The sequence below is a fragment of the Mytilus californianus genome, unplaced genomic scaffold (assembly GCF_021869535.1).
Source record: "Mytilus californianus isolate M0D057914Y unplaced genomic scaffold, xbMytCali1.0.p SCAF_8, whole genome shotgun sequence".
NCBI lineage: Eukaryota > Metazoa > Mollusca > Bivalvia > Mytilida > Mytilidae > Mytilus > Mytilus californianus.
Genome location: NW_026262734.1, coordinates 20,328,883 through 20,352,319, shown reverse-complemented (window position 1 = coordinate 20,352,319; position 23,437 = coordinate 20,328,883). Strand labels below are relative to the sequence as shown.

At 32.2% G+C, this 23,437-nt stretch overlaps 1 protein-coding gene across 2 annotated transcripts in view; it reads left to right on the top strand.

The window, feature by feature from the left end:
• Positions 1–23,437, top strand: part of LOC127710861 (lithostathine-1-alpha-like) — a 420,068-nt gene that overhangs the window by 344,112 nt on the left and 52,519 nt on the right. For both annotated transcript variants that reach the window (XM_052216821.1, XM_052216820.1), the window contains exons 2-3: positions 20,824–20,954; positions 21,574–21,699. In XM_052216821.1, coding sequence (XP_052072781.1) covers positions 20,864–20,954; positions 21,574–21,699 — 217 coding nt within the window. In that variant the 5' untranslated portion in view covers positions 20,824–20,863. The remainder of the gene's footprint in view (positions 1–20,823; positions 20,955–21,573; positions 21,700–23,437) is intronic.

Sequence of the window (23,437 nt, the reverse complement as noted above, 5' to 3'; positions counted from 1 at the left end):
CAGTAAACTTTCCCCTCAAATTACACTGATTATATGTTTGATTTTACTTATTTTGGTTGCTCTTACTTGACCGAGTACCATGATGTCCAAGGTAACCAGTCGACAAATTATATAATCCGGAGTCAAAAGTCGGTAATATGAAAATAGTCTATTGATACTGGTTGATGAGAAAGATCTTCAATATTCTGCATCAGCTTTGCTCCCGTGAAGGCCTCCATGCCTTTTGAAGATTGCTTCCAATTTTTTTTTACAGTTACGAGGCCTTGCTTCAATATTTATCTATTCAGCATATAAACAGATTCTACAGTTTTTTCCCGCAAATACCATAATCGAGTATTTTTCCCGTCACGATCCCGTACATATAGAAAACAAAATATGACCAAGTAACAATAATAACAAATTAAAGTACCCGTTTCACACAGTTGAAATAACTACTGCCAAATCAGTTAATTGTTGTCGTTTGTTCGTTTGGTTCATAGGTGTTTCTCGTTTCTCGTTTTGTATGTAGATTATATTAGACCGTTGGTTTTCTTGTCTGAATTGTTTTACACTGGTCATTTTGGGACCCTTTATAGCTTGCTGTTCGGTGATAAACACGAGGAGGGAACAGTTATATAACTCCATTAGAACTTGATATGTACTTTATGAATGCTAGAGTGCGGGATTAGGGAGATGGCAGGCGTTCTGGAATTTGATGCGACTGTCGTACAAGTGAGAGGTTTTACCGTTTAGCGCTATAAAACCAGGTTCAGTCCACCATTTTCTACAATTGAAAATGCCTGAACCAAGTCAGAAATATGACAGTTGTTGTCCATTCGTTTGATGTGTTTTGTCATTTGATTTTGCCATGTGATAAGGGACTTTCCGATTGAATTTTCCTCGGAGTTCAGTATTTTTGTGATTTTACTTTTTCCAACTCCATAATTTGGGGTTTTGCCACCAGAAGATGAAGACGAACCACAATTCAATTCAACCAATAAGAATGCTAGATATAAACTCGTCGCCAATAGTTTATTTTTATTCACTGTTCTTTTTAGAGTTGACGAATATATTTGAGCGACAAACTGACAAACATGTTGGAAAAATTTCTCTGTTTGTTAAGTTAACTTTTGGCAAGCATGAGCACCGCCTGTTAGCTTGGTATATGTATATGAAATTCTTTATGTTCAGTTATGTAGTGTTTATATTACATAAAAATGACTAGTATCAACTATTGAAAATGTGTGTTCAATGACGTAGCTTGAATTCAATAAATTTCTTCCGTGTTTCTGTTTTCACTGCAATTTTACTGATTTGCATATGAAGTTATACTCTCATCAGCTAAACAAAACAAAATTACTTACAGACAAAGTAGCACAAAGATAAATTGAAACAAAATCATGCTCCGATAACGTTTACAGTGTTATGCAATGAATATTCGCCACCTACAGTTTTTGTCATATGTTTCCAATAAAAACTACGTATTTTCAATAAAAAAAGAAAAAAAGGGAGGCCAATTCTGGCTGGAATTTAATCAACTTGGTACCAATAGAAACCGAATTGTCATAGGTTTATTTGCTTAAAATATTTGGTTGTATTTTTAGAAGCGTTTTTCCTCTTCTGATGATATAAACACAAATATTATTTTTGTCAGTAAATTTGATATAGTGTTCAAGCAAATTGAATTGTAAAAAAAATATATATAATTATACATGATAAAATCATAATAAAAAAAAAAAAAAAAAAAAAAAATCAAAAGAAGACAAAGTTATGACCAAACAGACAAATACACTTCAAACAATTCTTTTAGGTTGATAGGTTGTTAAAATATAAGCATACATAGACGTATTTACACTTGTATGCAAATTTGTCCGCCATTACGTAAAATCACACAGGTTCCCGTAAACTTTGACATCATAATTCAAAACATTTGACGTCACAATTAAAAAGTGATTGTTGCCTGACGTCAAAAGATGATTCTGAGTAGATCTAAGGTCATTCGGAGGCAAAATATAGCTAAATACCAAAAGTGTAAATACGTTTATTGTACCAGCGTTCAAAATATTTTTCTTTTAATGTGTTATCATTTGAAATATTTCGCAAAAGATTGCAGATGACGAATACTTATTGCAAAACACTGGAAAAACGTGTGACAACCGTGACGGACAAACAAAAATAATGACGACTGTGACTGCAATGGATTTCGCTCAAACCCCCAAAAAATTATTATCATAACATTGAAACGGTCAATCTAATTCTAATATTGGCATCCAGCGTTTAAAATAAAATTAAAAAAAAAAACGGACAAAAAACCCGGCAAAATTAAACATTAAATGAATGTAATTAAAAGACTATCCAAAGTACAAACGTTTGTGAAATTATGGATTAACTACTTGATTATTGGCTACTAAATGTCGAGCGGAAAATATTTTATTCATCAAGATAACAAGTTGAGTATCGGCAAATAATATGTACCTGTTTACTTTCCGATATGTTAAGCAAATTAAATATCCGGAAACTTGAGGAACTGCAACGAAAGTATAGACTACATGTAAATATCTAAAAAAAAAAAGTTCAGCAACTTTTACTTAAAAAAAGATGCAGAAGATACCAAAGGGACAGTCAAAACTTATAAGTTCAAAAAGAAACTGAAAACGTTATGGCAAAATCATTTGTTTAGATAAAACATGTAAATTTGAGGATGCGTACAACAAAAAGGAATTCGGTAGCCCTCTGTAAATTCTATATCAATATAACGGAAATTTTTAATAAATATATATTTGTACTTCGTTTTATAGAATTTTCAGATTCCTTTATCTCTGAAAGTTTAAATATACTTGCATCCTTTCTATGCCGCGCCGTTTTACCGTTCTTCAGTTATGTCCCTTTATAACTTTATATGATATGCAAGCGGGTGCATCATCTGTGTCCCATGGACACATTCCCCATTCATTGAATAATAACTTGCGGTTCTATTAGATGAGGGTATGGGAGGGGGTTTACAGACTGGAGAATAATGGGCGAAAAAAATAAAGAATAGAGAAAAATGGCATAAAAAATAAAGAATACAGAAAATATATGAAGTAAATGAGGGACCCATCTCTCTTAGATCAATTTGCCTGCAAAATTTCATAAACATCCTTTAGATTGTCCATTGACGTACCTATTACCTAAAGAAATCTATCTGACGCGAAACAGAACTGTTTCCAGACGGAAACAATTGCATGACGTTATGCATTGTTACGCTTCTTTTATGACGTTTTCCGTTCAAATTTCAAATCAAGGGCCTATCCCATGGCACTCAACGGTATTGTAACAAAAAAAGCCGTGGCACTCTAAGGCCAGTAAAGAAAGTTCAACTAAGCGCCGACCATCTTTCCATGTAATATTTTTGTCCTCTTGGTCTATCTGAATAACAGGTTTATCAGCGATGTTCTTACTAACTTTTAAGATTTGAGTTCTATTTCTGTTAATATTCTCCATGAGTTTTTTGGCCGATTCCCGCCGTGCCCTTTCCTTTGAGGAATGAAACCGCCCTTTCCCGACGGCCATAGCAATTCCAATGGTGATTCCGTTTATATGACGTCGTTGAAACAACGTTAAATTACGGGAAACAATAGACGATGTTTACGTTTGTTATTACCTCCCCTGAAACTGTTAGATATGCCCTTAAAGACCAAACAGCCTATTGTTGATGCGCATCAACTAACGCGACTTGGTAGTGATATAAAAGCTCTAAGACGTTGTTTCTAGCCGTCAAATTATAACGTCCTATTTCGCGTTTTTCACGGACTCCAACATGGTGTATGCCTAAAAATACGTCTTCCAAGCAAAGTGGAATTAAGCGTCGCACTGATACCTATAGGAAATTAAACACAAATGGACACAAAAGATTCTACACTATCTCTGTAACCTCCGTTCTAATAAAAATAATAATAAACATATACATTTTGAACTCGGCTTTTGCATTTGCGCCGATCTGCATTTTACTTTTTTTCTTTCACTTGCGCCGATTTTGTCTTTCATTTGCGCCGATTGCGTACAGGTAAATTATAGATGAAAGGTATTTTTTTATTTATCATATAAACCTCTTTCGTTAGCCAGTTATACATATGTTATGAATAGTCAATTATAACATGTATATAACTGTTGTCCCCTGCTCACAAAGGGGAGATGGGAGTAGAGTTTCGAGCAGGATAAGTCAATTTAAAAGATATTTGTGCACTCTGTTTGCATTCACTAAAATTCTATTTACACCATTTCAAAGCACCACAATAAAATCCATAAAAATGTAATACTAGTACAATGAATTATTATCTTACCGAGAATTTATATGCCACACATTTGATATATTCCTTTCTTTTCATTTCATCTTTTCTATACTTGTTGTACTTGCCAATAACGAAGTCCATCTTTTCTTTCTCGTGTCAAAACGAAGTTCTCGAACGATATGACCAAAACTATCTTAAACATAAGGGAACACTATTTATATCCATATATTACCATGCAATATACATTCTAGGTTTACTACATGTACATGTTTTTCCTCGTATAGCAAATAAAGTATCGGGGCAAGTGAAAAAAAAAAATAAAATAGGCGCTAATGAAAGAATCAAATCGGCGCAAATTAAAGATCGAAATTTTTTTTAAATCGGCGCAAATCTCGTACGCCCGTGTAACTTTCCACTGGTAAATTTATATGACTTACGCTTAGATTTTTAACTTAATATGTGATTTTCAAAACTGAGTTTGAGTTTTCAGAAGGTTAGGCCGATAAACAGTACTTTCTAGAAGTTTCGATATACTGGCAATGTATGCATGTTGAGATTAACTTATTTCTTTAAGATTCTCGTAAAATAATGGTGATCTTGCAATGAAGTTAAATTTTATCTATACTGCTTAATTGACAAAATCTTATAGTAAAAATAAAAATGATAAAGGTTCATTGTCTTTTGTCATTTGTTTCATTTCCAATTGTCTCAAGGAGAAATGATAAAGATTTCGCCTGATCTCACAGAAGCTTAAGGCAAAAAAATATAAGAAATTAATATACACAGTGAATGTGAATTAAAATAAAAATTTACGGTTTTTAAAACTAAACTTGTTGTAAATTTAACTTATGACAAAAACAATTGCTTCAAGAATAAGATCCAACATAAAATTTCTCACTTTCAAAAAGCTACAATGACCGGAAAGATTGAAAACAAATTTCGATTTTCTATGCCGGCAGTCTGTACATACAACCTTGTTTTTGTTATAATTTCCAAAATGAGCTATTTAGATTCATAATATTTCATCCAGTTTTGAGAAATACTTTATAGTTTTCAACGGAAAATTATTTCTTAGATTCTAAATCAATTGTATTTTATATATATTTACTGTCTCGTTTATTCAAAACACGTTAGGTAGTAATAACGGGGATCGTATTTTATTATAAATGGATGTATAACGTTTTAGAATGATCAATCAAAAACTTTAATTCATATATTATACCTATAATTTTAATTTTCTTATATTTTGAATTTTCAGAAATAATGATGGAATAATTTGTATACGCTCGTCTTAGTCAGGACACATAATGGTATAAAGAAGTCCGTCCGTGCTAATGTCTGTCCGTCTGTCAACAGTAGCGAAAGAGTGCGCTAGGGCGAAGTTCTGAAATTGACGCGAAAAAAAACCCCACACATCTAGTCTAATATAATCAGTCTGTATTTTAGCCAGTGTCATCTTTCATTTCTCTTTTTATTAAGTCTCCCAAACGAATGTTTTTGCTCAGTTCTTCTTCTTCTTCTTCTTCTTCTTCTTCTTCTTCCGCCGCTTTTAAATTTGAACTTGTCCGCACCCGTTCTCCAAAACCACTTGTCAGATTAACTTAGGGTTTCACAATATGTTAGACCAACATGTCTAGTGGTGCAATCAGGGTTTTGTTTGTGCAATGGGGTTTATAAAGGGGTACTTTGAGGGGCAAAAAGAAAAGAGGGTTTTACTGTAGAACCCTATGGGATTTTATTTTTTAAAATTTTCAAATGATTATAAATTGAAAACCGTTTGTGATAGACACAATCTTTTTAATTGAAAATGTTCTAAATGATAAAACCCATTAAATGAAATACAGGGTTAGTCCCCAGGGGTCACCCCCACCCCCTGCCATTTAAGAAAGTTCTAATATCTTCTAAGTGGTCAAGATCCCCACCCCTAAACCATATATATTCTGGTTTGTCATGCTAAGATGGTTTGAATGATATACAGGGTTAGTCCCCAGGGGTCATCCCAACCCCCTGCCATTTGAGAAAGTTCTAATATCTTGTAAATGGTCGAGATCCCCACCCCTAAACCATATATATTCTGGTTTGTCATGATAAAGCACATCAAATGAAATACAGGGTTAGTCCCCAGGGGTCACCCCCACCCCCTGCCATTTAAGAAAAATCTAATATCTTGTAAGTGGTCAAGATCCCCACCCCTAAACCATATATATTCTGGTTTGTCATGCTAAGATGGTTTGAATGTTATACAGGGTTAGTCCCCAGGGGTCATCCCGACCCCCTGCCATTTGAGAAAGTTCTAATATCTTGTAAATGGTCGAGATTCCCACCCCTAAACCATATATATTCTGGTTTGTCATGATAAAGCACATCAAATGTTATACAGGGTTAGTCCCCAGGGGTCACCCCTACCCCCTGCCATTTAAAAAAGTTCTAATATCTTTTAAGTGGTCAAGATCCCCACCCCTAAACCATATATATTCTGGTTTGTCATGCTAAGATGGTTTGAATGATATACAGGGTTAGTCCCCAGGGGTCATCCCGACCCCCTGCCATTTGAGAAAGTTCTAATATCTTGTAAATTGTTGAGATCCCCACCCCTAAACACTATATATTCCTATTTGTCATGTCTCGAACATTTAAATGACGTATACGGTCAGTCCCCAGGGGTTCCCCCCACCCCCAATGTTCTAATATCTTGTAAATGGTTGAGATCCCCACCCCTTAACCATATATATTCCTGTTTGTCATGTAATGAACATTTGAATGACGTATAGGGCCAGTCCCAAGGGGTTCCTCCCCACCCCCAATGTTCTAGTATCTTGTAAATGGTCGAGATCCCCACCCCTAAACCATATCTATTCTGGTTTGTCATGCCAAGATGATTTGAATGATATACAAGGTTAGTCCCCAGGCATCACTTATGCATATAACTTTACTGGACCAAACCAATTTTCACTGGACGTTGCCCAATGTCAGGCGACCCTGGGAATTACGAATTATGGGAGCTTCGTTTGGGAGACTTCGTAACAGTATCCTGTTACAATCATTTCTTGTTTTCAATGATTTTGCTAATGAGAGGGAGAGGACAAAAACAGACTTTCCTTTCTTACATACCCAACTATATCAGTCCTATTCAGGACCGATAACTCTGTCGATAAATATTGTCGGGTATACAATGTTGTTGAAATCAGAGCAAATATTGTATTATATGTCTCTGTTGAAATGTATACAATAACAAATTTTTTTACACAAGTTTAACTTTATATCGATTTATTGAATGCCTGGATTTTGCTTAAAATATTGAATTAAAAAAATAAATAATAAAATCATATTCAATGAAATCTCGTTTAATTTTTTACGAAATAATACAAAATCCATTTAAATTAAAATTTGAATCAAAATATTTCTTTAAAATAATTATAGAAACAGAAATATTAGTTTGATTATCTTTTAAAGCCAAAATTTTTTTTTTAAAAGATTTTTTTTTTATAATATTCATATTTTCTTAAAGTTTATTATGATACATACTTCTTCTGGTTTGACACGGGGAAGAGAAGATATTTATTTGTACAGTTATGAAAACTTTTGTATATATCACAAAATTTAAACTCTGGTAATACATGTATACACAGGATGTTTAATGTTTAATGTCACCTGGTTGCTTTTGGTTTGCACGTCTACCTGACAATATATTGTTATGTAACATTACATCCAAAGTCAGAGTTCACCTGTTCGTCAAGTGATGGGATTTTGAAGGTATGGAATATTTATCTATAATAATTGTTGGGATTTTTTACTCTCTTGGGACGTAAATATTTTTTTGTTCTAAAAGAAATGTATAAATATATTTCTAAAGAAAGATAAATTATACAGAAAACAGCAAAAAAAACTTTTAAAAAAAGAAGAGAAAAAATTTTATTATAAATTTTATTGTTAACTATTTTCTGGTAACAGTATATCCTGGATATCTGTCAAAATAAAATGTTCCCGTGTCACACTTAAAATAATATTTTTTTAATCAATAAATTTTGAAATCAATCATATCGAAATATCACCAAAGAAAATAACAGAAACATCAGAGATTCAACATGAAAATTAAATTAAATCAAGGAAAGTCTTACTATACAAATCCTCTTTTTGATGCAACATTTCCATATACATCATCCGCCATTTTGAAAAATCCCGAAATATTCACTTTTTTAAATCGATTTTTGACCGAAATTGCCCAGAAATTAAACTGTTTTAAATAGTATTTTTCGCCAGATATATGTTTGAATATACTTAATCGATTTGCAAAGTTTAATTTTTATTAACGGAATTTCTTTATTTGTTATACAAGTAGACATGGGTATCGGTACATTTAGCATTGAGTCAACGGAGAAATAACGAGAAAAAGTACATGTTTTTACGATTCTCCAGTGACAGAATTTAATCAAAAATTAAACTGTTAGGACCAACATTGTTTGATAGAAATATGTTTGAATATCAAGGATTGATTTGCAAAAGTTAGAAAACGGGTCAGGTTCATGAGAAAACTAAACTTTATTGAAGCACCTATGCATTTTATATGGGGCAATATAATACAAAATGGCGGCTAGTATACGTCACAAAAGTCACGTGATGTCTGACTTAGTTGGATATGAGCGTCGTAAAAGATTATTTCGAACAATTTTTCATTTCGACGGATGGTGTTTCTGAAGGTTATTTCTAATATGACGTGCATCTTTCGCTTTGTAAACAACACCGTGATAAAATTCTCGATATATCTATACTTAGCGCAGACTCAGAGATATACATAATAATGGATGTTACAGTATACCTCCGTAAATCCACATGTATTTGGAACCTATTTGCAAACGCTATGCCGATTTTTATTGTTTTAAAATTTGCAATTGAAAAAGACTACAGAACTTTTATTCTTATTCGGATGCATAACAAAAAGAACAAGAGCTCGGAGAAATCTACAAAATCAAAATAAAATAAAATTCCGCGAAAGTCCATTAATGCTTTTGGCGCATTTTAGTCATTTCAAAACATAACGTCATACAAATGAAAACGCAATAAACAGTTAGGAAAAAATATTAAAATTTTCCCTCATAAATTTTACCATCCCCTTTTCATTGCCTTCTTGCAATATTAAGCTTACTGTTTGTGTCATATATGTGCATATGTATGTAATCAGAATCCTCCATAGATTTCATATCCAGTATATAAAATGGTAAAATATAATTACTTTTTGGTGTATCCATGGCAACAATCTGCATTTTTTTGTTATAAAATATAGCAAAAAGGGGGGAAAAGATGTCACATATTTCCCCTAAATTTGACCAAAAGTAGAATTTCAATCACTTCAAGTAATACCTTTTCTGAAACTGTTTACATATATCTTTCAATAAATCCAAAGAAAATCATATGTCTTTCGTCTCATTTTTTTGTAAAATTGCGTCAAAAACTTCGTGTAGAAAAAAAGTGTTTGTAAACATTACATTAATTTCTGGACCGATGACCGGTCTAGCTATGAAAATACGGAGAGTCAAACAGAAAATAGCCCATAAAACATGTAAAACATAATCTTGATGTTATTATAAACCACCTTTGAAGGCTAAATTAGTACTCAGCTGTCTAAAAATGAATTTTATTACACAATAACTTTCATATTTGAAAAATCCACCGGGGCCAAAATGCGAAACCATACTCCTAACTGTGTATTGCTACCTTAATAGTAAATATTTTTTTCAAATTCTCCCTTTTAACTAATTTTCTGTGTTCTGCTAGCTAAAACGAGTAAAATGGCCTTTTATTTTTGAAAATTGGTTGAGTAATGAATATTTTCTGAAGGTTAGCAGTTGACACTGAAACGCGACAAAAACTGATTTAAAGAAAGGTGCCAAGTCAAAATGTAAAATCTTGTTTCTACCTCAGTTTTTGGCAAAATCTTAAAAACTATACCTCTTTTGTCAGTTTTCTAATGTTAAAAATCTTTATAAGACCTCTGATGATGCAAAATTGTACAAAATTTAACAATTTCAAGCATGAAAATGTTAATCTTTATGTTTAATGTATACCAAAGACTTGATTAAAAAACTTGGTAAAGGGGAATCATTTTTTTACAGCTGAATCAACTATACATTTAATATATGTCGAAATGTAACATGAAATCTTGATAAAAATAATAATTTGATATATTCGCAAGAAAAAATACAAAACATTCAATACTTAGGCTACTACATACTGCGCAATCCTTCAGAAGCAAGGATTAAGCAAATAGAGTACAATTATAATCCTTGTGTCAAAATGTCTAATTTTGGTTGCTAAGGACTGTAAACAATAAAATTGACATGTATTGTCATTCTTAAACACTTAATCCCCTCAGAAGTTGATTTAGAATCTAAATATCAATAGATTTGTGGTATGAAAAGTCTTAAATTATACAATTCTGAGCTTGGTAAGTATGCCATAAGGTAGCAATAAACAGTTAGGAAAAAATATTAAAATTTTCCCTCATAAATTTTACCATCCCCTTTTCATTGCCTTCTTGCAATATTAAGCTTACTGTTTGTGTCATATATGTGCATATGTATGTAATTAGAATCCTCCATAGATTTCATATCCAGTATATACAATGGTAAAATATAATTACTTTTTGGTGTATCCATGGCAACAATCTGCATTTTTTTGTTATAAAATATAGCAAAAAGGGGGGAAAAGATGTCACATATTTCCCCTAAATTTGACCAAAAGTAGAATTTCAATCACTTCAAGTAATACCTTTTCTGAAACTGTTTACATATATCTTTCAATAAATCCAAAGAAAATCATATGTCTTTCGTCTCATTTTTTTGTAAAATTGCGTCAAAAACTTCGTGTAGAAAAAAAGTGTTTGTAAACATTACATTAATTTCTGGACCGATGACCGGTCTAGCTATGAAAATACGGAGAGTCAAACAGAAAATAGCCCATAAAACATGTAAAACATAATCTTGATGTTATTATAAACCACCTTTGAAGGCTAAATTAGTACTCAGCTGTCTAAAAATGAATTTTATTACACAATAACTTTCATATTTGAAAAATCCACCGGGGCCAAAATGCGAAACCATACTCCTAACTGTGTATTGCTACCTAAAGCTGAAGGTTTTTCCGTTAGGGTGCAATCAACAGTTTTTTTCTATGACGTCATATTTTAAGGGACCATGCCTAAGTGACCCTTAGTGGTGGAATGGTTAATAAAGATACTTGTATAAAACTAGATATTACTGGAATCAGAATTTTCTCTAGTTTATATTGAAATAAAAATATACTGTACTTTTAATATAGTAAAAAAGTTCTATCCAGAGAAAATGGGGAAAAAGTTGCCTAATCTGAACATAAAAAACCTGAAATCAGGTCATGTGCATACCCATGTAAACATGATACAGGCACATTTCCCATAATCAAAACTGTATGAAATTCATAGGTTTTTACCTGGCCTTTAATAAAAATCTTGTTTCAGGGTACGGTTTCCTGCTTCGAAAAGAGCTACAGTGGCTGCAAATAAGTTTTCAATTTTCACTGCCAAAAAAACAGGATGTTTACAGTGTTGTCTCCCCTCAAAACATGAATATTTAATCTAATTTTTAAAATTATTTTAATCATTCAACCTGTTTAATTTGAAAGCTAATTAACTAATTTTTACAATCAAATACAAAAAACATGATACTTTTTCACCAATTATATGAATAAAAAGGGATTTCCCTCCATGGTTATTTTTAGTCGGGGAATAACCCCTAGTTTTTTATACGAAACTGTTTATAGCACCCTTACGTGAACCATCGAAATTCCTATAACAGTTGGAAAGCAAGTCCTTGGAAACGTCCGTTGTCGTCAAGCTTTATCAGCAACAATAGCAGGGGGAATTAATTAGGTGGCGCTACAGTCGTCGGTGACGTCAAAAAGTCCGCGAAATAAATCGGCTAAAAAATCGACGTTTTAACTATTTTTTTCAACTTGTCATGCTTTTATTATAATTGATTTTCAAAGTTTGTAGATTTTGTGAACAATATAGTTTCAATACGACAACGAAACATTGTCGAAAATAACTTGTATTTGCTATTATTTTATCCTATCCGTTCTAAAAATGATCAGCCATCTTTTTTGTTCGCCAAAAACATCGAATTTATATAACTTGACGTTTGCGTATCCAAATACGGAATAGAACGTTAAAAATCTTAAATGAAACCGGGTAACCTATTTCAAATTTCTACACAATTATGAAGCCATCATTTTTTACTATTATACATCAATTTTGGTGACCACCAGTCATGTCAATTTGTACCTGGTTTTGTTTGCGTTTCTACTTCAAAACAGTAAAGTTCAACTTCTTTTCATTGTACCTGTTTCCAAAGTACTCTAAAATACTGATTTTATTATAGATATGAATGAAATTGTGATTAAAAATTGTTGTTTTTCACAATTCCATACGATATCTCCATTTTAAAGTAATTAAACCCATTTTGATCCCCTACACAAATTGACGGTGACATTGATTTCTTTTTCAACATACGTCATATATAACGTTTACAAAATATGTGTCAGGGTCATGTGCATAGTGAAAATTTACACATTGGACAATTGAAACAACAAACAAAGTTCTTCTTTATGGCGTTTGAAACTATAGGTGTAAGAAAATTTCATTTATACTGGAAGCAAATATGACAAATTAATGATGGCCTATGGATAAACAAAAGCACAAAAATAGCAATAGAAAATGCATTGCAAAGAAAATTCCTGGAGGAAAAAACATATGAAAAAAGGAAATGAAGGTCAGTTAATTATACTTATATTTTATAAGTTAAAAACCTTGCTTATCAATTATCTCTTTACTAAGTAAGCTACATTAATAAGAGCAAACACTAGCTTTTCAAGTAAAACAAGAAATTAATTCATAGAGATGTGCATGTATATGTGCTTACAAAATTGAATTTATTCCAATGGCAAAATCTTGTCAAATTTAATCATCATTGATCATTATTAAAGTAAAATGTACAAGATTTGTCATACCAACTTTCATTTCTGAGATTAATATCCAATTATTCAGGTAAAATATACAATACTTTGTTTATAAATATGTAAAGCAGCAGATACAGCAACCTGAAGAGAAGAAGCCCCAATTTTTTTTCAAAATGTTTACTTTCATAATCTATAAAATGCAAAAGTTTAAAATAGCCTTCCAAGGACAAGGGCTACTATGCTAGCTAATCTAATAGTTGAATTTTACATAATAATGATTTTAACATTCAAAATTATGTCACTTTCACTTATAATTTTAAGCATTATTTTTTTACAGAATTTTTGGTAAACTTATCCTTTTTCTGTATGATATTTTCTAGGGAGTACTGTTCAACTAAGAAACATAGGCTTGAGTTAAAAGGCTTTTTGACTTTGAAGAAACTAAATTGTGACTCTTGGTTCCACTTTATTAAAATATAAAATATAAATGGTCAGTACTATTTTTTTTCAGAAAGATTATTTAAATTGTATAAAGTATGTTTTATTGAATTAAACATTGTTAGAAGTAGTTACATTAGGAGTGATCCCATATCCCATTATAAAAATTACAAACTGAAAGTAAATTTTATCAGCCAGGGCTAATTTATATCAATTCAGCTAGGTTTCTAGATCTAATTTTTACCAATTTTTTGTCTTTTAATTTTTACCTGTAATCCTTTTCTGAAAAGTAGAGAAGTATCTCTTCTTAATATTATAACAACATAGTTGTTAATCGACTTTCTTTTATTTTCTTCTTGATTTTTGTAAAATAAACTCCTTTTTATTCATTTTGATGGGTTTTTATTTTTGACTGGTGATATCAAGGGGAGATAACCACTTGCACAAATCGGCAAAAAAAAAACACCGCTTCGTGTTGAACATAACTTGACGTTTGCGTATCCAAAACTGTATTGCCTAGATATTCATATCGAGTGTTTGTCTTAATGAGATGCTTTATTAAATTTAAATTCAGCCCATCATTTTTAGTTTCCTCGAAAATATTTAGATTTTTCGATCAGGAGCCTTGACAATTTTCACACAAACTTCAAGTTTGAAGATAAAATAAAGTATAAAGGACTTTGAGTTGATGTGTAAGTTTTGACGAGTTAAATCTATGTATATTCAATATTATTTTGATCAATAAGTTTTTACTATGACAGTGGTATTTTAGTGAGTAAAAGTGAGGTTTGTCTCATCCGTAGTTTTACTGAATTTTCACGGTCACGTGACTCTATTGTTGCTGATAGACTTGGGGTCAAACCGTGACCTGCTTTCCAACTGATAATATTACATTAAAACAGATTTTTGAGGTAGGTGTTGTTTTATTTTCTATTTTATTGCATTATTCGCATATTTACTGATTTCAGCAAGTCAACATGGCGGCTCCTGTTCTGTTCTGTCCTGTTCTGGTATATTCCTCCGTTTTATCGGAGCACTCCACTTATCGAATGAGTATTAGAATTTTAAATACTTAACCGAAAAAGCGGATATTTTTATATTTACGATATGAAAAATATAATTTAAAAATAAAATTAGTTAGTTAAAGTGAATAAAATAAAAGTTTATCAGTCGGAAAGCTGACCCCGGTTTGACCCCATTTCTTAAAGCAACAATGGAAGTCATGTGACTACCATATTTGGGCATTTTTTGGGTCATTTTTTCCTCAACTGAAACAACTCTGTTTCCTCCAAAAAGTCATATAAAATGAAATCAAAGCATGCTGTACGTTACAAATGCCAATTGTGTATACTTTTTAGAAGTTCTCACATAAAAATTGTTTTGATTAAACGTACTGAATTAGAATGCAAAGCCTTCAAACCAAAGGTCTTCACTCGTCGCGTCAAGTTTTTTCAACATATCAGTTGAAATTTCTTTCTTAACTTCTGGGGAACCTATGCTGAATTTAAAATATGTGATGAGGCTTTTTATAAACTGGCCCGTGTCAAATTTGTGCCACTTAATACGCTTTAATACGCAAATGTGCCACTTCGATGTGTCGATATTTCTGACGAAGCGGTGCCGATAGTAATTTACGAGTTACGTCCCTTTGTTGACACTTTTCATGAACAAACTTATTGGTACTATCATATATATTATTATTATATTAAGCACCATAGGCTGTTATATACAAGTGGATATTATTAAAATAATTTGACTAAATATATTTTGATACTAAAGACATATGTAAAACAATTAGGTAAACACATTTTATCACGTTTACAACAATTTCAGAACTGAAATAGGGCTTTGATATTACTGATTACTCTGAGTCTATGCCATAATATATTATTCCAAGGGTAACTTTAATATTTATATTTTGGTAAATAGTTTTACTGCTGTAACCAAATTATATCAACACAGAAATAAATTTCTACTACATAAAGACAAGGGGTAGCCAAAATATGCATGAATACTGATTACTGGATCTAGACAGGGTTAAAATGATCACAAACAGGAATTCTGTTTCAATATTGATACCTGATCCTACCTTTTTCATTTACATTTAAAAGAAATAATAATCAAAGTATTCTCAATGTAAATTCTTCATTATTTGAAATAAAAGGAAATTGGTTTGCAATCCTTGTATGATTAAACTAAATATAATAATACATTTTGTCTCATTGATTCCATGCAAGTTCTAATGAATGGACTCAAATTATGAAAAAAAGCCTAAACCAATGGATAATTATTTAAAGGGTTTATAGCCTAATCATGAACTTGCGAATAAATAAGCTCGGTCTCATATTTTTCTTCTTCTATTTAAAGAATCAAACAAATTTGCATATTAAAAGTATTTCAGAGCAGTTTCTGAGTGCTAAGTCAACAATTATGTTTTATTTCACAAGTCATATTTAAGTCACACTTCATGTAAGTATGAAAATGCGTTGAATAAGAGTGATTAAAATGCAAGTCTGAAAGAGATTGTTTTAAGTTCAAAGGACAAGACTTTTGCATTTACTTTTGCAGGATTCCTTCAAAAAAAAAAAAATGATACTAGCAATGAATGAGTTTTTTTAGTCACCTTATGGGAGTTTCCTTACCTTATTGTTTTAGTTAACGTCAAACATTTCACTTAAAGAGAACAATTAGTCCAGTCAAATTCACAGCTGAACTCGCCATTGCTTTTTCAAACAAACACACTAAATGTGTGTACATTATGTTCAGATGCATGTTGACATCGATGTGTAAGACCAAAAAAAAAAATACAATGTCAAGAAATGTCTTTCTTTTGGAATTTAGTTCAAACGGGGTTTCCTAAGGGGTGACAGAACGTTAGACTTGATTTTTTTTTGTTAACTTTGAGATACGTATTATTAATTTGTTATATAGTATAATCTTTGTTTATCTGTGAAATAAAGAAGAAAAAATAACAATTTCGCATAATCTATTAACGTAATTGTTAAAAGACGACCAATTTAGGTATTATTTTCTATAATAATAAGACACATGCTTAAAAGATAGAAAGACATCAATTTCTGACCCCAATGGCAAGTAAGAAACAGAAAATAGAAAATTTTCCAAATTACCGCCAAATTATTTTTTCCGCGAAATTAACGCAATTTCAGAATGGCGGGCTTTAATATCAGTCCCATTGTTGTCTTAAGAAAGTAGCAACAACGGTCGTTTCTAAGGGCTTGCTTTCCGACTGTTATAATGTCTTTGATGATATATTAAAAGATATTAATACAAAAAAAAATAATATTATTCACACGTGACAAATTACTTAGTTACGAAATGTCAACTTTGGATTTGACGGTAGCTTACGAGAAAAACATGTAAATTAAAAATGGCAAATGTTGGGTTTGAGAATTAAAAGAATTAAGCACATTTTTTCTAGCGGTTGTTTACGAAATAATTCATGCAAGCTACAGATTTATTAGAATGTTTTAGTTTTATCTATCAGGGAGTAAAAAAGAACAGCCACACACACGGCATACCCACCCTCGCTTCAGTTTTTTAATGACCGTATTTGTCCTATTAGAATCGAAATAATTCATGGAAGCCATAGATTTGTTGTAAATTTACACATGGCCTGGGCCGTGATATTCGTTAATTTTATCCCTCGCTAACGCTCAGGATAATATTCGAATATCACGGCCCGGCCATGTGTAAATTTCCAACTAATCCATGGATTTCATGAATTATTTCATAATTTTGTGCGGCAACAACATCATGAGATCTGATACTGATACATACATGTGATCTCTTGTATTACCGGATAATAAAGTAGGTGAATATAAAATTGAGAATGGAAATGGGGGATGTGTCAAAGAGACAACAACCCGACCATAGAACAGACAACAGCAGAAGGTCACCAACAGGTCTTCAATGCAGCGAGAAATTCCCGCACCCGGAGGCGTCCTTCAGCTGGCCCCTAAACAAATATATATACTAGTTCAGTGATAATGAACGCCATACTAAACTCCAAATTGTACACAAGAAACTAAAATTAAAAACAATACAAGACTAACAAAGGCTAGAGGCTCCTGACTCGGGACAGGCGCAAAAATGCGGCGGGGTTAAACATGTTTATGAGATCTCAACCCTCCCCCTATACCTCTAGCCAATGTAGAAAAGTAAACGCATAACAATACGCACAAATTCAGTTCAAGAGAAGTCCGAGTCTGATGTTAGAAGATGTAACCAAAGAAAATAAACAAAATGACAATAATACATAAATAACAACAGACTACTAGCAGTTAACTGACATGCCAGCTCCAGACTTCAATTAAACTGATTGAAAGATTATGTCTTCATTATATGAATATCAGGCACAATCCTTCCCGTTAGGGGTTTAGTATCATACCATCATAACATATATGAGAAGAACATAACCCGTGTCATGCCAACAACTGGTTTTTAAATAAATGTGTTTAGTGCCGATGCAAAGACCCTATAAGTGAATCAATATTAACGCCAAAATATGCAATCTTTAATGACCTGACAACAGTATCGTAACTATATCCCTTCTTAATAAGTCTATTTAAAGGTTTTGTTAGCTTCAGAGGTGAATACTGACACTTTTGTGCTTTATAAAGAATATTTCCATAAAAAAATGGATGTGAAATACCTGAACGTATAAGAAGTCTGCATGTTGAGCTATATTTACGAATGATGTCCTTATACCGATGATAAAATTTAGTAAATGTTTTGACTAGTTTGTGATATCGAAAACCCTGGTGTAATAATTTTTCAGTAATACATAAATTTCTCTCGTTAAAATCTAAAACATTGTTACATACACGAGCGAATCGTACAAGTTGAGATATATAAACACCGTAAGATGGTGACAAGGGAACGTCACCATCTAAAAATGGATAATAGTTGTTGTTCTTGATTCTTGAAAATTTAAATGTGGGTTTCAAACGTCCAATTTGCAATTTTTTTCAAATAGTACGCCAGCAAGGAAAACTTGTACTATGACGTCAGATTCAATGTTCTGAAGAAAGACAACTCTTTTCTTCAAAACGAACGAGAAAAAAACATGAAAATTAATCATAACTTTTTTGAAAGGTCGGTGACATATACATTTTTTTGCTTTATTTTGAAGAGTACACATGTCACTTTCCTTCTTGAAATTTTTATGAAAAAATCTCTGGTAGATAATTTTTAATACTTAAAACGTTTTTCATTCTTGCGTTTTATTTTTGGCGGGAATGAAATAAATCATATTTTTTAAGATCAAAACAATAAGAGTCTTAAACTCTTGAACCTTTATTTGATAGACACAAATCTGCTGTTTAACATGAAACAAGAATTATGCTTGTAGGTTTGATATAATGGGATTTTTTTAGAGTTTAAATAACAAGCAAATATCATGTTAATGTTCGGGAAAACATGAAACTGAGGTTGCTATAGTGACAAAACTAAGTCGGTGACCCCCAATTATTTTATCATATTTTGTTCCTCGAATCATGAAATACCTTCACACAAAGTTTTAAGGAAAAATCACTGGTAGAACTGAATAGGCTGTTTGGTCTTTAAAGAAACATATTTCTCATTTTCACCCTGTAGATCAAACAAGTTACTTTTGTTTTATATTATAATATTTAGTTTTCAGAAAATATTGTTTTCGTTTTGATTTGTTTTGGTAAATTTCATTTCGTGTCGTTCCATTCTTATTCCGTTTCACACTTGTAACAGGTATCCACTTTTTAGTCCTTTCCCCCTTATATTTTAATCAAAAATCAAAAAATTCAAACTTTCAAAAAGCGAAATGATAAAAACTGAATAAACTCCACGTTATGTTTATTATTTTTAAAGTTTGAATAAATATCTAAACTATTAAATTTTAAAACGAATTTTAGAATTTTAGAATTTTAATTATTTGGTGAAATTTTCAAAATTAAAAAAGATTAGAATGTTGATATTTAAAACTTTAACCAAAAATCCCAAAACACTACATTTGAACTTGTAACAACAATAAATGTGGTTAAGTGACAATGTCAGTGTCCTGAAGTATAAATGCATTGCGAAAACAAATATTTCATCAATGAAATTAGAGTCAGATATTCCCAGGAATATCCTTTTTATATTGGATACAAATTTTAATAAGTCTGATACAGACTTTTTGTAGGTAAAGCGATCCAACTGAGGTACTACACAGAGGCGTCAAAAGGCGTAATTATGGAGTAAAGGGGGTTGGCGTCAAAAGGCGTCATTATGGAGGAAAGGGTTAAGGCCCCACAAATTTATGTTAAAAATGGCGCAAAATCCTGCATTCTGGGGGTCTCATGAACTCTTAATTCAGTCCTCTGCAATCAACATTTTTTTTAATGATGATAAGTTAAACTTAAAAATTAAAATATAGTTGATGATATTGATGTTCTCACTATATCCGGACTTTCAGCTAACAAGTAATTCAAGTTGTTCCATGAAAATGGCGAAGACATGACACTGTGAGACATGGTGATCATTCAGGGAAAGGCCGTTCACATTTAATCTAAGGCTTATTCTTGATAATATTTTTTAACTGGAGTCGGGCAATTAATCAATTAATTCTGACACATAGACAAACATTTTTTTTTAATTTCTAATAATACTAGTATTCATAATTACATGTACACATAATAATGACAATAAATCAAATAGTGAATTAGACTTTCAGGCAAAAAGATCATAGGTACTTGGGGGACAGGACAATTTTTTTTTTTTAGACTTCCCCCTTTTTTTCCAAAATCGGTTATTTGTTTTGTTTTCTATTAATTCCATTTATTTTCGCGTTTTTCAATACATATGTTATCTTCAACACGGTTCATGTTGTTATTCTGAATATGAAAGAACCTTTAGTAGCACTGCGAGCAAGATCACATAGAAGTTTACTCACATATCAAACACTTATGCTACTTTGTATTCTAAACACCGAAAATTAACAGTTATATAAGAATAAGAATATTTTATTTTCCAATTAAAGGGCCCTATAAAGAGCTTTTATGACATAACATACACATACATAAGATTATGGTAGATATTCTATTATTTTAATCGTACGAAAATTAGTAGGCGACTAGCTAGTATAATTTTTGAAAATTCATCCTCTATTTTTCAGACAATATCATCAAGACAGTACCCAGAGACAGTAAATCATCATGACACGTGTTGCTATGATTACACTTCTCGTCGTGATTTGTACGGCACTTATTGTGGAAGCCAAATCTGTACATAGAAGAAAGAGGAATAGTATGCATCTATATTTAAACTTCCGTTTCTAGAAAAATCTATTGTACATTTCTTTACGTATTTTTGTGATTTTTTTATGATAGACTCCCTGTTTTCACACGCTCGGATCTCCAAATGTTATATTCCTTTTCATGCTTCTACAAGTCAAGAGTGATTTTTTTTTGTAACAGATACCCATAACTTTAGTCCTTATATATTCGATTATAAAAGTAAGTGTCTCATGTCGTGCAAGTAAATTACATTGATTACTGTTTTTTATTACAAAAGGAGTATATCTATTTGCAGCAATCTTCATGTTTGAACAACGCGAATAAGCAAGAATCCGAAAGTGACTGAACAACACAAGTTCACAAAGAACGTGAAAAGTAACTAAAATCCGATTCAATTATAACATTAACAAGTATCTCCAAAAATACACATGGTCGAGACAGACCGGTTTAGAACAAGCACAACATCTATGATTTTTTTTTAACGAACACAATATTTTGTCCAGTGTTCAATTGTTGGTAAACGAAAAAGAAGATATATCTATAATTTGTATCGTTCATAAGGTGGAGTTAACCTTTCCAGCTCAATTAAAATGACAGACGGTTCTTAAATTTTATTTTCATTGTTGTAGGAGAGAGTCAAAGACTAAAACGCAAAATGCCACATGGCTGGGAGAAAAAATTTGACAAGAAAGTGAATGGTTTTATATATATAAACCACCTCACTGGAGCAGTCGACCGTACACCTCCACCTCCTGGTATGTAACTGTAATTGTTAGATGTTTTCAATGTTTCAGAAATAGTTTCCATTTTATAAACAAGGTAATGATGTCAACCATGATCATTGTTGACTTGGACTGATTAGTGTGATGTTTTAATAACCGTTCACATAATGTCAACCATGGTCATTGTTGACTTGGACTGATTTAGTGTAATGTTTTAATAACCGTTCCCATGGTGTCAACCATGATCATTGTTGACTTGGACTGATTAGTGTAATGTTTTAATAACCGTTCCCATGGTGCCAACCATGGTCAGTGTTGACATTGATGGGTGTAATGTTTTAATAACCGTTCCCATGGTGCCAACCATGATCATTGTTGACTTGCACTGATTAGTGTAATGTTTTAATAGCCGTTATCATGGTCATTGTTGACTTTGATGGGTGTAATGTTTTAATAACCGTTCACATGGTGCCAATTATGGTCATTATTGACTTGGACTGATTAGTGTAATGTTTTAAAAACCGTTCCCATGGTGCCAACATTGGTCATTGTTGACTTTGATAGGTGTTATGTTTAAATAATTGTTTCATGGTGCCAACCATGATCATTGTTGACTTGGACTGATTAGTGTCATGATTATAATAACCGTTCCCATGGTACCGTGTTGACTTGTACTGATTAGTGTAATGTTGTAATAACCGTTCCCATGGTGCCAACCATGATCATTGTTGACTTGAACTGATAAGTGTAATGTTTTAATAACCGTTCCCACGTGCACGGTGTCAACAATGATCATTGTTGACTTGGACTGATTATTGTAATGTTTAAATAACCGTTACCATGATCATTGATGACTTCGACTGATTAGTGTAATGTTTTAATAACCGTTACCATGATAATTGTCGACTTCGACTGATTAGTGTAATGTTTTAATATTCATTCACATGGTGTCAACCATGATCATTGTTGACTTGGACTGATAGTGTAATGTTTTAATAAACGTTACAGAGGTCATTGTTGACTTGGACTGATTAGTGTAATGTTTTAATAACCATTCACATGGTGCCAACCATGGTCATTGTTGACTTTGATTGGTGTAATGTTTTAATACTCGTTCCCATAGTGCCAACCATGATCATTGTTGACTTTGACTAATTAGTGTAATGTTTTAATAACCGGTACCATGGTCATTGTTGACTTCGATTGATTACTGTAATGTTTTAATAACCGTTCCCATGGTGCCAACTATGATCATTGCTGACTTTGATGGGTGTAATGTTTTAATAACTGTTCCCATGGTGCCAACCATGATCATTGTTGACTTCGACTGATTAGTGTAATGTTTTAATAACTGTTCCCATGGTGCCAACCATGATCATTGTTGACTTTGACTGATTAGTGTAATGTTTTAATAACCGTTCCCATGGTGCTAACGATGATCATTGTTGACTTCGACTGATTAGTGTAATGTTTTAATAACCGTTTCCATGGTGCCAACCATGGTCATTTTTGACTTTGATGGGTGTAATGTTTTGATAACCGTTCACATGGTGCCAACTGGTCATTGTTGACTTGGACTGATTAGTGTAATGTTTTAATAACCGTTCCCATGGTGCCAACCATGATCATTGTTGACTTGGGCTGATTAGTGTAATATTTTAATAATCGTTCCCATGATGCCAACCATGGTCATTGCTGACTTTGATGGGTGTAATGTTTTAATAATTGTTCCCATGGTGCTAACCATGATCATTGTTGACTTGGACTGATT